At 41.7% G+C, this 16,157-nt stretch overlaps 2 protein-coding genes and 1 long non-coding RNA gene across 3 annotated transcripts in view; 1 reads left to right on the plus strand and 2 right to left on the minus strand.

Moving 5' to 3' along the window:
- LOC307193356 (zinc finger protein 621) overlaps nucleotides 1-16,157 on the minus strand; it is a 279,464-nt gene that overhangs the window by 142,800 nt on the left and 120,507 nt on the right. The window lies entirely within an intron of this gene.
- The window catches only part of LOC307193359, a 263,564-nt gene that overhangs the window by 87,392 nt on the left and 160,015 nt on the right, over nucleotides 1-16,157 (plus strand). The gene's annotated exons all lie outside the window — the stretch shown is intronic.
- Nucleotides 9,688-12,255, minus strand: EIF1B (eukaryotic translation initiation factor 1B). The gene is made up of 4 exons (XM_079934281.1): nucleotides 11,955-12,255; nucleotides 10,851-11,014; nucleotides 10,534-10,635; nucleotides 9,688-10,160 (listed from the first exon to the last, which is right to left on the minus strand). Exons 1-4 carry the CDS (start codon nucleotides 11,983-11,985, stop codon nucleotides 10,116-10,118), a joined length of 342 nt encoding a protein of 113 aa, XP_079790407.1. The 5' UTR covers nucleotides 11,986-12,255; the 3' UTR covers nucleotides 9,688-10,115.

Below are 16,157 nucleotides of genomic sequence, written 5' to 3' on the forward strand. Positions count from 1 at the left end.
TGTTCATCAGTGATATTGGCGTGTAGTTTTCTGTCTTTGTGACATTCTTGTTTGGTTTTGGTATCAAGGTGATGGTGGCCTCGTAGAATGAATTTGGGATTGTTCCTCCCTCTGCTATATTTTGGAAGAGTTTGCGAAGGATAGGTGTTAGCTCTTCTCTAAATGTTTGATAGAATTCGCCTGTGAAGCCATCTGGTCCTGGGCTTTTGTTTGTTGGAAGATTTTTAATCACAGTTTCAATTTCAGTGCTTGTGATTGGTCTGTTCATATTTTCTATTTCTTCCTGATTCAGTCTTGGCAGGTTGTGCATTTCTAAGAACTTGTCCATTTCTTCCAGGTTGTCCATTTTATTGGCATAGAGTTGCTTGTAGTAATCTCTCATGATCTTTTGTATTTCTGCAGTGTCAGTTGTTACTTCTCCTTTTTCATTTCTAATTCTATTGATTTGAGTCTTCTCCCTTTAAACCAAATTTTTTATTATGTTTTTTTCCTGAGTGCCTGGAGCACTTGAGAGTTTAGCCAGTATCGTAGAACCTCTCCATCTCTTCTCATTTTTAGGTCTTTTCTCTAAAACAAACGCAAATGCAAGCCAACAAACTAGACGACTATGTAGGAAATATAAGGGCTGGCTTTAAGCAGGTCAGTAGCATTAGCTATTGGCCATGTGCTGGTACTGCAGCTACTATTTTTTTTTCAACTTAGTAAATTTACAAAAGATATCCCTGCCACACTATAACAAAGAGAAGCAACAAAGAGAATTAGAAAGTGAAAAAGAAGCACTATCTTCAAAGAACTACGTTAACACCTGATATCTCCAAATACACTGGTTGAGGAGAGTGACAGATGCAGTGAAGATGATCCAGCTTGAGGAGGGTGCCATTGTATATATACATATCACCTCTTCTTTATCCATTCATCTATTGATGGACACTTAGGTTGTCCATCAATATGGACAGGATATGGAAATATCTTGGCTGTAGTAAAGTATGTTGCAGTGAACATAGGTATGCATATATCTTTTCAAATTGTGTTTTCATTTTCTTTGGATAAATACCCAGGAGTGGAATTGCTGGATTGTACGGTAGCTCTGTTTTTAATTTTTTTTGAGGAACCTCCATAGTGTTTTGCATAGTGGCTGCACCAATTTACATGCCCACCAACAGTGTATGAGGGTTCCCTTTTCTCCACACTCTCTCTATTCTAACAGGTGTGAGGTGATATCTCGTTGTGTTTTTTTTGTTTTGTTTTGTTTGTTTTTTTTTTGCGGTACGCGGGCCTCTCACTGTTGTGGCCTCTCCCGTTGCGGAGCACAGGCTCCGGACGCGCAGGCGCAGCAGCCATGGCTCACGGGCCTAGCCGCTCCGCTGCATGTGGGATCTTCCCGGACCGGGGCACGAACCCGTGTCCCCTGCATCGGCAGGCGGATGCTCATCCACTGCGCCACCAGGGAAGCCCTGTGGTTTTGATTTGCATTTCCCTGATAATTAGTGATGTTGAACATCTTTGCATGTGCCTGTTGACCATCTCTGTGCCTTTGGAAAAATGTCTCAATACTCTGCCCAGTTTTAAAATTGGATTGTTTGTTTGTTTTTGATATTAAGTTGTTTGAATTCTTAATATATTTTGGATATTAACCCTTTATTGGATATAGGATTTGCAAATATCTTCTCCCATTCAGTAGGTTGCCTTTTGATTTTGTAGATGGTTTTCTTTTCTGTGCAGAAGCTTTTTAGTTTAGTGTAGTTCCACTTGTTTATTTTTGCTTTTGTTGCCTTCACTTTTGGGGACAGATCCAAAAATTCCACACCAAGACAAAAGTCAAAGAGCTTACCACCTATGTTTTCTTTTAGGATTTTTTATAATTTCATGTCTTACATTTAATTCTTTAACTCATTTGAATTTAGTTTTGTGTATGATGTGCAAAAATGGTCTAGTCTGGGCTTCCCTGGTGGCGCAGTTGTTAAGAATCTGCCTGCCAATACAGGGGACACGGGTTTGAGCCCTGGTCCGGGAAGATCCCACATGCCGCGAAGGAGCTAAGCCCATGTGCCACAACTACTGAGCCTGCGCTCTAGAGCCCACAAGTCACAACTACTGAGCCTGCATGCCACAACTACTGAGCCTGTGTGCCTAGAACCCGTGCTCTGCAACAAGAAAAGCCACCCCAATGAGAAGCCTGTGCACTGCAACGAAGAGTAGCCCCTGCTCGACGCAACTAGAGAAAGCCCATGCACAGCAACAAAGACACAACACAGCCAAAAAAAAATTAGAAATAAATAAATAAAATTTAAAAAAAATCTAGTTTCATTCTTTTACTTGTAGCTGTCCAGTTTTCCCAACACCACTTATTGAAGAGACTGTCTTTCCCCCATTGTATATTCTTGCCTCCTTTGTCGTTGACTGACTATATGTGTGGGGGTTTATTTCTGGGCTCTCTATTCTGTTCCCTTGATCGATGTGTCTGTATCTTACTGCTTTGATTAGTATAGCTTTGTAGTATAGTCTGAAATCAGGGATTATGATGCCTCCATTTTTGTTATTCTTTCTCAGGATTGCTTTGGCTAATCAGTGTCTTTTGTGGTTCTATATAAATTATAGGATAATTTAGTTGAGTTCCTGAAAAATGCCATGGGTATTCTGATAGGGATTGCACTGAATCTGTAGATTGCTTTGGGTAGTATGGACATTTTAACAATATTAATTCTTCTGCTCCATGGGCACAGTATACCTTTCCATTTATTGTGTCATCTTCAATTTCTTTCATCAGTGTCTTACAGTTTTCAGAGCATAGGTCTTTCACCTCCTTGGTTAAATTTATTTTCAGGTATTTTATTCTTTTTGACATGATTGTAAATAGGATTGTTTTCTTGATTTCACTTTCTGATAGTATGTTATTGGTATATAGAAATGTAACAGATTTCCATATATTAATTTTGTATTCTATGACATTACTGAATTCACTTATTAGTTCTAATAGTTTTTTGGTGGCATCTTTAATGTTTTCTATATATAGTATCATGTCATCTGCAAACAGTAGCAGTTTTACTTCTTCCTCTCCAATTTGGATGCCTTTTATTTATTTTTCTCTTGTCTGATTGCTGTGGCTAGGACTTTTAATACTATGTTGAACAGAAGTGGTAAGAGTGGGCATCCTTGTCTTGTTACTAATTCTAAAGGAAAAGATTTCAGCTTTTCACTGTTGAGTATGATGTTAGCTGTGGATTTGCCATGAACGACCTTTGTTGTGTTGAGGTGTGTTCCCTCTGTACTCACTTTGGTGAGAGTCTATTGGAGCTATTTTTCCAACAGCATTTGCTCACTTTGTGTCTCTGTGTCACTGTTTGGTAGTTCTCACAATATTTCAAACTTTTTCATTATTATTATATATGTTATGGTGATCTGTGATCAGTGATTGATGTTACTATTGGAAAAAGATTATGACTCACTGAAGGCTCAGTTGATGGTTAACACTTTTTAGCAATAAAGTATTTTAAAATAAGGTATATACATAGTTTTTTAGGCATAATACTATTGCACTCTTAATAGACTACAGTATAGTGTAGGTATAACTTTTCTACATATTGGAAAACCAAAGTTCATGGTACTCTCTTTTTTTAAATATTTGTTAAGACTCTAGTGTTTTTTTTAACTTTATTGAAGTATAGTTGATTTACAATGTTGTGTTAATTACTACTGTACAGCAAAGTGATTCAGTTATACATATATATTCTTTTTTATATTCTTTTCCATTATGGTTTATCACAGGATATTGAATATAGTTCCCTGTGCTTTACAGTAGGACCTTGTTGTTTATCCATCCTGTATATAGTAGTTTACATCTGCTAATCCCAAACTCCCACTCCATTCCTCCTCCACCTCCCCTCCCTCTTGGCAACCACAAGTCTGTTCTCTATGTCTGTGAGTCTGTTTCTGTTTCATAGATATGTTCATAACATATCTCTGTCATATTTTGTGTCATATTTTAGATTCCACATATAAGTGATATCATATGGTGTTTGTCTTTCTCTTTCTGACTTCACTTGGTATGATAATCTCTAGGTCCATCCACATTGCTGCAGATGGCATTATTTCATTCTTTTTTATGGATGAGTAATATTCCATTGTATATATATAATGCATCTTCTTTATCTATTAATTTGCCGATGGACATTTAGGTTGTTTCCATGTCTTGGCTATTGTAAATAGTGCTGCTATGAACATTGGGGTGCATGCATCTTTTTGAATTAGTTTCGTCTGGATATAGCCCAGGAGTGGGATTGCTGGATCATATGTCAACTCTATTTTTAGTTCTTTCAGGAACCTCCATATTGTTTTTCATAGTGGCTTCATGGTGGTACTCTCTTTATTACAATATTCACTTTATTGTAGTGGGCTGGAAAGAACCACAATGTCTCCGAGGTATGCCTGTATTTGAAAGATGGGAAATATTAGGGGATATTTCTATGTGATGAAAAGGATTCAGTAGGGAGGAAAAAAATTGATGATTCAGAAAAAGGAGGGTAATTACAGTGATAATTCATGGAGAAGAGGGGACCATGCTCAGGATACAAATTGAGGGGTTGGTTTTAATGGGAGCAAGTACCCTTCATCCATTATAAGCAGGAAAGAAGACAGTATGCACAGTTGCCCTAGATGAGAAGATTTAGAGATGGAAAAATGAAGCAATTTCAAATATGTCAACGATGGATGAGGCAAAGGCTTCAGCTGTGTAAGATGGAGGATGGGGGTGAAGGGAGAGGGAAAACAACAATTGTTTTCCTTCAGCAGCCATCAGCTGTCCTGTGCAGGTATTGAGCCAGTGGTTGAGTTTAACAAGGGTTGCGGTTTTGACAAATGAGTATAAAGGAAGGAGGCAAGATCAAAGGAGATGAGGGTATTTGCAAGGAGGTAATTATGATGGTAAGCCAAGGGAGCTGTGCTGGGTCATGAAGTCTTTGAGAACTGCATGAGCCGACATATGTAAGTTATTCAGATCTCTGTGTTACAAATGTTAAAAAGAGGTTAGCCATTTTTACTTTTATTGCAAGGGAAGTGAGAAAATCAGGGACAATGCTTGATAAAAATGTGGAAGGGTCAAAGGATTTATTGTTAGAGATAATACATTTTCTGATGTAATACCTCCCAGTATCTCCCTGAGGGGATTCCCTGGTCAGATGCCCATCTTGTGATGCTGTCCTTGATTCATGTAGAATCAAATCCCTAAAGTACAATTCCCAGGTTGCCACTGAGCTTCCGTTAGGCTTCCCTCACTTGTGAAGGTGAGATCTGCCAGAGGCTCTCCAAGTAAGTATATTACTAATGATTAATCTGCCAAGTGAGTCCTGTTCTGGGTTGTTTAGGCCTAACGCAGTGGCATCATTGTGGACGTTAGGTCTTTAAGGGAGTCCAGTCACTGCTTTTCCCAGGCAAAAGTTGCTAATGTTCAAGTGATCCTTTAAGTGGGTGTGACTCCAGTAGCCAAAAAGGCACACTTACCTGTGTATTGGTCTAAGACAGAGGTTTAAATTGAGAGCGCCATGCATTTACGGTGTGTGTGTGTGTGTGTGTGTGTGTGTGTGTGTAAAACTCCAGACTGTGTTCCTCAACAGGTGACAATTTAGCAGGAGCCTTGATTGTTTTCTAACTTAATCATGCATTCTCTGGAGGCCATAAACAGATGTCTCTATTTACACTTGAATTAAATTCCTTCTAATAACACTGTGCTAGATAGTAGGTGAGATGGCTTTATACATCCACAGGGCAAGACCATGAAAGCATTTTCTTCTCTCTCCCAGGTAAAAGCAAACTGCAATAGATTTCTATGGATTGCAGTAATAAGGCATTGGCTAGATCAATTTCTGCATAACTTTGAGGGATGACAAAATTAAACCTGTCAGCTGGTGCTTTAATGATGCCTGCAACAACCTAAACCTCCTGTAATTTACTGAGAACTGCCAAGAGCAATCAAGTTTTTAAAATGGCCACAAGGGGGTGTTAAAGGACTACATACTTGCTCTAATCATCCCCTCCCTCTTCCTAGTCCTTACTTGCCTCTTTCTAGTCCTTACTTGAAGAATCATCCTATATATACCCAATGTTGTTTCATTTCAACAATCTTAGTTTATCAAGTAGGTTGCTACTGATTCTCATAGTTTAATCTGAATATCAGGCTAATGTTTCCTGAGTTTTTAGCAAGTTAATGGCAGTTAGGCACTCAGTGTGGATGTTTGTGACCAGGGAGTAGATGGGCCTTTTTCCTACTTCAAGGAAGTATACTGCTCTCTAAATCCTTGGTGATGTTTTCCCTATGGAATTTGTCATGATCGACATGGATTAAAGTACTTTCTGATTTTATCTCCGCTCTCCTTTATGTTGTTCCTTGCCCAGTGACTGAGGAGGTGGGCCTGGGGTCCTGATAATGGATGAAAGACACATGGAGACAAACCTGGGGGTTACAGCTAGTTTCCTTCTGGACCATTCTATAGGCTCAGAGACCCTTCAGGATAGAGCAGAGGGCTGCAGCAGTAGCTCAGCTTGGGGGTCAAGATCACTTAAATTCCCATCAGGGGATTTGAACTTTAGTCCCCTTTGTGCATTGAATGAATGGTGCTTATCTCTATGTAATTGCTTTCTGCATGAAAAGTAATTTGTAGGTTGTTCACTGGTTTGAGATGAAGGCACCACGATTCAGATCATGCCCTCAGTTCATGGGCAGATCTATTGTTTCTCCTGCTAGGTTCAAAATCAGACTTATGAGCTAATGGGTGAGCCATCCCCTTCACACTGGCATCCTCACTGCCAATGCTGAGTTTAAATTGCCCTTTAAGTTCCCCATATAGGCCAGAGAATCCCCACAGGCCACATGTCATCTGACACAACAATGGCTGGATTAGGAACATCCAAGGACAGCTTGGTATTCCCTCCTCTACTGGCAGTAGTTCCACCCTGAATGGTTTTCCAGGAGTGAAGAAATAGCCATTCCTCTGGTTTATGACTTTTCTTTTTCCAAGCTTCCACTATCCAGATGAAAAGGGAGTTAAAGGCCCACATAACCTTGTGAAAGGAGCTGTCAATGCTGAAGGCGCCTTACATGGTTTTGTTCCTGCTTAATTCTGGCTGATGCACTTGGCCCCTTGATCCCAGACAAGCACAGCATTGCCTGGCTATCGCCTGTCAAGCGAGGCCAGCTGGTTGCTGTCCACCGCAAGTGAGAATTCTTTGTTTTTAGATACGGCAGGGCCACGCCTGCCTCATTTCCTTCCCACATGGAATTCTGGCGTGGTGTGGGGAAACCTCACAGGCCCAGTGGAACAAGTTTGTGTGGGCAATCTAATGAGCTTGATTTTTCCTGAGTTCTAACTGCCCATTCCTTTAGCTGCAGCCCAGCTGGTGACAGGAGGCACACAGAAGTCTGTTACCATTCTGTTTATCTCAAGTTATTTTGGTTAACTGCATCCTGATTGGAACTAGAACTATTCCTTCCATAAGATCAGAGCTGCCCCCTTTCTAGGGTGGTTCAGAGAACAGCTCTTACTTGAGCTCCTGAACAGGAACAGCAGGCTGCACCCCCAGGCTTTCCTCTGCTTTGTGTGGGGCCCAGATCTCGTGGGGACAAGATTGAGGGCAGAGGACATCGTTGCTATAGCAGCAGTTTACTCGGCTGTGCCTCAGTCAACCAAAGGTTAGTTTCCTACTGGCTTCACCAAGGCCTCAGCTGAACCTAGAGGTCTAGGGACAATCTCTACTCGGTAGTTTTTGTTTCGCACCGTCAAAGTACAGACCACTAAAAAAACTGCAGATCACAGTCTCCCCACACAGGAGACACAAGGAGATACCGTTTGGCTGGTTATTTTAACTGCATTTGTAGGGCATATTCTCCCTCCTGTTACACAATGCCATCTAGTCCTTTTTGCAGACAAGAGTGTTGCAGTCCCTGAAGTGGACAAGAACTTTAAGCTATGTCCTTAGATATCTCTGAGGCTCCCAGACAGGGGATTTGACTTTGACTGGTTTCAGTAAAATTGCAATCTGTAGCTATTTCCATTGCACTGCTCAAAGACAAGGGTGCACGATACTGTTCTCGCTCCAAGGATGGGGACTTCCCTACAGGTGACAAGTCCAATCAGGTATCTGGGGCTCACAGATTGAGGGATCAGATGGGGACTGCCCTACAGGTGACAAGTCCAATCAGGTATCTGGGACTCAGATTGAGGGATCAGAAAGAGGTGCTCCTCACAAAATCCAGAGTGAAGTATTACTCAAGGCTTTTGATCCTATCTAGTGGGAGTGGCCTGACACATAAAGTGATGGCCAAGAGCTTATCTGTGGGGGCCAAGAGGAGGGGCCTTTTTCTTTCCATCTAACGAGGTTTCCCTTGTCCTGTCCACCTCTTGTTCAATCAATCTCAACAGTCAATTCTTTTCTGGGCATTACCTCAGATCTCCATAGATGAACACTTGAATGTGCGTGTTAATGTAAATTTCTGCTTTATCATTTTCATAACGATTTCCACAGCACCTCTCAATGTGAGGTGGAATCATTACAAAATGTTACAGGTAGAAAGTGAGGATTTCTCAATTAAGTTGGAACAGGAGGAAAGGTTAAGCCGGTACAGAATGCAGTGACATTTTTCACACCATTATCCCACTGCATTAAGCTAAAAAGCACACATCTACACAATAGTTCGCTTCTTATCCAAGATTTCACTTTCTGCAGTTTCAGTTACCCATGGTCCAAAACAAAAATATTAGATGGAAAATTCTAGGGATAATTCATAGGTTTTATATTGGGCACTATTCTGGGTAGCGTGAGGAGATGGAATCTTGCACCATTCTGCTCCATCTGGGCGAGACATGATTCATCCCTTTCTCCAGCGTATCCATACTGTATATGCTATCTGCCGCTTAGTATAGGAAAAAACATAATATATATAGGGTTTGATACTATCTGCAGTTTCAGACATCCATTGGGGGCCTTGGAATGTATCCCCTTTGGATAAAGAGGTGACTACTGTAGATGTATTTCTCTGCCTTGGCTAAATGGTTTTAATGATACAGCTTGTGTAACTGAGCAGATAATCACAGCTCAATAAAAAGCAGAAGTCTGGAACTGAAGAGGATGAGCTGCAGAAATCTCGTAATTAAGAACTGTGAATTCTCTTATTTCTCACCCTACCCTCAACACCCATGCACCACTGCCCTTGGCTCTTACTTCCTCTGGTGAATACCAAACCGTGACTTAGTGAAAGAACATGGCTTTTCTGGCTGGAAGCCCTTGGCTGGCACCCCAACTCTGTCACTTTCTAGCACTCTAGGAAGTTAACCCTAACCCTAACCCCAATGCCTTCCACCCACACTTGCAGGGCACTGCCTGTGACTAAATTTATTTTATGTCAGGAACCTACTTTACTGTCTGTCACTTAGGGATAGACTTGTGTTGGCTCCCCACTAACATAACCAATAAAAATAAATAAAATAATTCTCTGTGCCAATACGTAAGTTTAAACTATGCTTCATTTTCTTTTCAAAAATTTAACAGTACATTCTGGCAAATTCTTAGCTCTGAGTTTATACTGTTTCTACTCATTTTTAAGTAAGTAAAGAACAAAATTACATATATAACAAAGGTTCTCCTCTAGCTCTTCACAGCATCTGAAATCAACTGGAAAGAATACACAGAATGAGACAATTATAAAAAACAAACTATATGTGTATATTACTTGCTTAGATTTGGGAGCCTAACTGCTCACAAAAGGATTCATAGATTTTTTTTTTATTGTTAAGCTGCAACATACATGGTTTAATACAACAAAAAAATTTAATCAAGTGAAAAGTAATAAACTGAACAATAAACAAATAAACACTCAAAACAAAATATTTTCCATTGGAAACATGTTAAGATGAATACGGGGTTTCATTACCATCTTACTGCAATTTTCTTATGTGTTACTAGCCTACATACCCCATGTTTTCTGTAATCATGCAGATGTGAATGAAAGTTTGAATGATTAAATAAATGAAAAGTCCGTTTACTGCAGAGAATCATTTCACAAGGCAGCCAAACTTGGTTTAGAGAACAAAATTATTCAAGAAATTCTCCACGTATTTAGGTTCATTTTAGAATCCATGAACCTTAAGCTGTTCCTCCTTGACAATGCCAACCTGCAAAATAAAATTTAATTTAGCAGAATCACTCTGGGTAACACATAAATTCATTCCTAAGAAGACAGAGCAGTCATTAAAAAGAATCATTGTTAATAGGTTACTGCAACACTGTATTTGTGGCATAAACTGTTAATAACAAAAACTCAACACATATTTGAATATCCTGACATTCCACAAAACATCCTAAATGGACACAGGAATGATCAGGTCATTCTAATGACAAAATAAACTGGTACTCCTGCCCAAATAAGTACAACTAATGTGCTTCATTCACATGATTTTTTTACTAAGTAGGTAATAATTCACATTGCCCTTAAATACAATTTTAGAAGCAATCTCAAGGTTGTACATAAAGCACCCAATCACTCACCTCCAAGAGAAACTGGCAAATGTTTTTTCTTTGGTCACCTTGAAGCTGAATAACCTCTCCGTATTCAGGATGTTCAATCACAGTACCATTACAGGCAAATTTCTGAAGAAGTAGATTCAGCATAACTGAGTCAAATACAATGATATTTTACTTTCACCCTAAGATTATCTGGATGTTAATTAAGAGTATGAACACAGTTTCCTTGGGTCCAATCATTTTAACCCACTTTAACGTGAAGTAAAAGGTGTGAACCGTAATCCTATTTAGACGTGTGTGTCAATAACTATATTTTAATCTCTTCTCCCTAACACCTTTACCTTTTTGAAAGCTTTCACAAGTTTCTTCTTGTCATAATCATCTGCAATGCCCTGAACAGTAGTCAGTGTCTTTCTGCCGTTCCGTTGCTGGATTCTTATATGAATGTAATCCTCAGTCCCTGCCGGGAGTAAGTCGTCACCCTTAGTTGCATCAGCAAAGGGGTCTGCAAAGGGATACAAAAAAATCCAAAGCAGGAAAATATCTTTTAGTCAGTAATTTCCAGATACAGCTACGCTACAATCTAGAAACTCAGCAAAGAAGGTTCTAGTGCTTCTGCTTTCTTTCTGCAGGTGCGGATGTGGGGGAGTGATAAGGGTAGAGTATTAATAAAACCTACAAGGTACTTTCACAAAAAGAGATTTTAAACAGGTATGTCCACTGATACCGGAACAGAAAAACGTTGTTTTAGATGTTATCGTTGAACATAATCCTCTAATGAGAGAAAAGAGATTTTAAGACCTTAATTTTAGAGCCACTATAAAAATGTGCGTCATCTCGATTACATTCTGATGACAACAGAAACATTCACAAATGCCACCCCAATAATTTAACCCTAACTCTGCCTCGAAAAAAGATCTATATATGTATATTAAGAGTAATTTTACGTATTACTACGCAAGTAGAGAAGACTGGCCCACTGCCCTGTAACAGATCAGAGGCCTGATCCGCAGCATCTTTTACTAAATGCGCCCGAGAGCAGCCACGAACAACCCCGACCGCTAATGGACGCCGATGCCCCAGCCCGAGCCGGCGTCCCCCCTGGCGATCAGCAGGGCAAGTCTGGGGGCGGAACAGGGTCGCAGAGGTGGCAGGGAGCAGAAGCGAGCAGCAGGAGGGTCCAGGAGCGGGCAGGGGGCGGCACAAGGCCCGCGGCCGGGGCTCCGGGGGCCGCCCTCGGAGAGGGGGTCGCCAGGGGCCCGGTCGCCATCTTCCGGGCACCGAGACAAAGCCCCACTCGGGGTGCGGGGAGGGCGGCCGGGGGCCTTTTGGGGCGGGGGTCCGGCGAGCGGCCCTGGCGAGGGCGGGCAGCGGTGGCCTACCGGCCGAGAGGCGCGCAGGGGACGTGGGGGGACGGGAGGGGCGGTGGGGCGACCCGCTCTTACCGAAAGATTGGAGGTTCTGGATAGTGGACATGCGATACTAGTGTGAGGCCGGTGAGGGGATAAAATTCCTGCGGGGCCCGCCCGGATCACCGTGTCAGGAGGCGGTAGTGGCGAGAAAACGGAAATAAATAAGGAGACGCTTCGCCCCGGGGTTGGGAAGCGGCTGGATCGGCGGCGGAAGCCGGGAGGAGGCAGGAAGAGGCGAAGGAGGAGGCGGAGGAAGAGGCGGCAGCAACGGATGCGAGGACGCGAGAGAAGAGGCGGCGCTGCGGCTTCTCCGACAAAATGGCCGACGGAGACTATTTAGCCGCGCCCGCCGCCCCTCCCACGTGACCCTCCCGCGCTTGGCGCCCTGGGACTTGTGGTTTTCACGAGGCAAGAGAGCCCGGAAAGCCTGGAGCGGGCGGGCTTCCGGGACCTCAATTCCCAGCAGGGGGTGCGCCCCCCAGCGGCGGGCGGCGGGGCCGGGAAGGGTCCAGAGGGCTGCAGAGACATCTGGCTAGAGCTCGTAGGTCTAGCGCCGTACTGCCCGCGCTCTCGCAGGTTCTCCCTTGACTCGCCTTCTCTCGCGGTACAGTGGCAGCAATGAGTGTTCGGTGCTGGGGGGGATTATCTCCATCAGTCACCCTCGCTCGAGGCCTTGGGTAATGTAAGTGAAATCGGGGTACAGGAGCAGAACAAGGTCCCTAGTCCCGGCTTTCGACTTAATGGCTGCCCCTCAGCACCTCTCCTCCTCCCCTCCCGCCTTGTCCGGTTGCAGGAACCCTGTTCGTCCCTACCAAGGGTCGAGGTGGGAGCCTCCTACCCAGGATTGGGCTGCCCTCCGATGCCCTAGCGCGGTGGTTCGCAAACTAACGTGCATCTCCCCTAGGGCTTAATAAAATACAGACTGATAGATCCCAGAGCTTCTGTTTCAGGACGTCTGGGGTGTGACCCGAGAATTTGCAAATCCAACAAGCAGCCAGGAGATGCTGATGCTACTGGTGTGGGACCACAATTCAGAACCACTGCCCACCTTCAGCAGGGGCCTGGCATCCAGTGGGGCCATGTATGTCCCCCAGGTCGACCGAACACACCAGAAAATCAGCCCATCAACTTAAATACAGAACCTTGAACAGGAAGGTTAATTGACAGAAGGTTGATTGATACCAGAACAGTAATATCTTCCTATCAAGCTAAACACAGGAGAACAAACCTGAGACTATGGGAATGGGCTCACCCAGGCAGGTGCTCAATTGTCAAACTTGGTTCGCTTTCTGGAAGCAAAGAGATAGACTAAAAGTTCGGGATTCTTAACCTTGTTTTGTGCCATGGCAGTCTTGTGAAGCCTATAGACCCCTTCTCAGAATAATGCTTTAAGTGCATGAAATAAAACATGTAGGATTACAAAGGAAACCTATTATACTGAAATTAAAAACAGTACATTGATAACATAGTATTGCTTCTTTACTAATGCATTAGTTAACAAGATCTAGCAGCAGGTCTCACAAAGGCTGGAATTTTAAAAAGGTGATAAAAGATATTTTGAGATGTCTGTAGCATCAGAAGTGTAATATGAAAATATCTGTGACTTCTATTGGTGCAAAGTTACAGATCCTTCAGGTACTACTGGGATGTTGCCAGCATTCATAATGGAGGAAAGGCTAAATTTGGGTTAGAGGTTAGTGAAAATGTAGGTGGAGTCTTTTTTCCCTATCCAATTTTAGGAATCCCCCCACCCCCGCAATTTTAGCCATGGACCAAGGATCTGCAGACTCCAGGTTAGGAATACCAGGATTTAATAATCTTTAGTGATTAACTATGATGATAGGTACCATTTATTGAGTGCATACTATTTGCCTGTTGTAAGCTTTATACACAGTATTGTTAATCTTCATAGCCATTCTGTGATGTAGTTATTACTCTGTTTATATTCATGTAGAAATGGAGGCTTTCATGGGTTAAATAATTTCCCTAAAAAAATCAAATTTTCAACTCTCAGGAATTTAACTGCATTTTTGGTCTTTTAGTCCTGATTTAAATGAATAGCACTTTTATTATCCAAACTAAAGTGTAAAGTTTTAGAGCTGGTTCTAAAACAAGGAGAATCAAACATTTTTTGTTGTTCATTAGTTGATTACACCTACAGTGGTTTTCTGGTCTTGTACCTTTATCAGCATGCTTTAAAGTAATTTTTAATACTGCTCTGGATGAAGTTCAGAATCAGCAAAATGCATCTCTATTTCTGTTTTCCTCCGTTGTTACTAGACGCCCCAAACCATTTTATATTATGTTATTTCTTAGAACGAGCCAAGGGTGGTCCAGTCAAGAAAAAAAATAACAAATGAACATAGACAAGTTAAAAAAGATCCAGAAGTCTTTGGGTTGCCATGGTCATTACCCCTGTCAGGAGAGCTTATACTTTCTAAGACCTAGTGTTTGCATCAGAAACCCCCAGGAGCTCAGAAATCTTCAATCAAAGCCAACTATGAATACAGGTCGGATACGTTGTAATTATAATCTGGAAAGCTCTTCTGACCCTGGTCATCATTCATAGCTTTTGTGTTTAGACCTGACCATTGAACACTTGTAGTGTAGCTGGTCCAAACTGTGATGTGCTCTCACTATAAAGTACACACTGACCTTTGGAAGACTTAAATTTTCTCAATTTCACCTGCTTCTTTTTACTTCTTAAAATGTGGCTCCTAGAAAATTCAGTGTTACATATGGCTCACATACTATTTCTATTGACAGCACTGGTTTAGAGTGAAAAGATTTGACCTATATGTAAAGTTATAAAAGGAACAAATTAAAGCACTTAAAATCTAGTATTTTTAGTTCTAAATGGTACCAGCCTAGTTTAAGGTGACTATTTCATGCCTTATTTCCAAAGGGAGTTTAGATCACTTGCAGAGAACAGTAGTATTGACTAAAGGAATCAGGGAAGATTAAAAAAAAAAAGTTAGAATATTTGAGAAATAAAAGCCCCCAAAGCTAGAGATAGACCCCAGATCCGGCTTTTAACTTCCTAACGGTAAGACAACGAGAAAATCAGCTAGGAAGTCCATGTGTCTACAGGATGAAAACATACTAGTTGTGCAGGAGGAATGACTTTGCCTGGCCCAGAGCCACAGGAGGTGTTTTTCTTGGGCTATCATAAAGGGGATGCTGTGATGTAGTGAACAGTGTCCCCAGCAGTTTGCTTACCGTGAAGGACAATGGTGGGTTTTATGCAGTTGTTTCTTATATCAGCCAGTCATGAAGACATGCTAACAGGTGAGGACCTTGGGTCCTCATCCATCCAGAGGTTGCTGGTTGCGGCGGCCTTGTGATGATGTGCTGCTCAGGTTTCCTGCTTCAGTGAGCATAACTAACTATCTGCCTCAGCTGCTGCACTCTGAATTCAACACCGCTGAGGTCACGCCTCCCACCAGCTGCTCCTGGTGACTCACCAAGGATCCTAATGCAGGCCGGTTCTTGAGAGATGTGGGACTCCTCATCTAGGAGGACCTAGATCTAGTGTCTAGGTCAGAAAAAGTCACTTAAAAATCTCAACTTACTATCGTGAACACTTGATTGTTATATTAGCAATGCGTGATATAAATGAAATGCTTGAAAACGTTATAGGTTAAGAAGGACTTAATTCTTTTATTTATCACTGAAAATAGCAGAACTGTGTTAGAGCAAAACTCATTATTATGAGTATTTGCAAAAGCCAAAAGTAAAATCATGTTTCTAGAAACCTACTTAACCTGCAGTGGGAACTTGAATGATAGATCATTAAACTTAATAATCAAGGGTTACACTATCATTAAAGAGAAGGGAACAGTAATTGGCTCAAGATGGCTAACTTGGTATCTTCACTATCAAAAGATCCCTAATAATGTCAGAAAAGATATATTTTGGGGAAGACTAAATCCAGCACTAAACAACAAGGATGTACCATCAATGGGTCAGACATTTCTTTCCTCCTAAAGGAAAAACAAAACACCCAGAAATCAGTTGATGGAGGAAACTGCATGCTTAAATACTAGCAACACTGGATTATTAAAGATTATGAAATATCTTTAAAATCGTGAGATTTTGAACCTGAAATCCTGTATTTAGGCAAAATAAAGGCATTTTCAAAATGTTTAAAAACCCAGAAAGTTTACTTCCATGGACAATACTGATGATATACTCCAGAAAAATTAAAAACCCAAGGAAGAGAAAGACATGGGATAA

The sequence above is a fragment of the Stenella coeruleoalba genome, assembly GCF_951394435.1.
Source record: "Stenella coeruleoalba genome assembly, chromosome: 10".
NCBI lineage: Eukaryota > Metazoa > Chordata > Mammalia > Artiodactyla > Delphinidae > Stenella > Stenella coeruleoalba.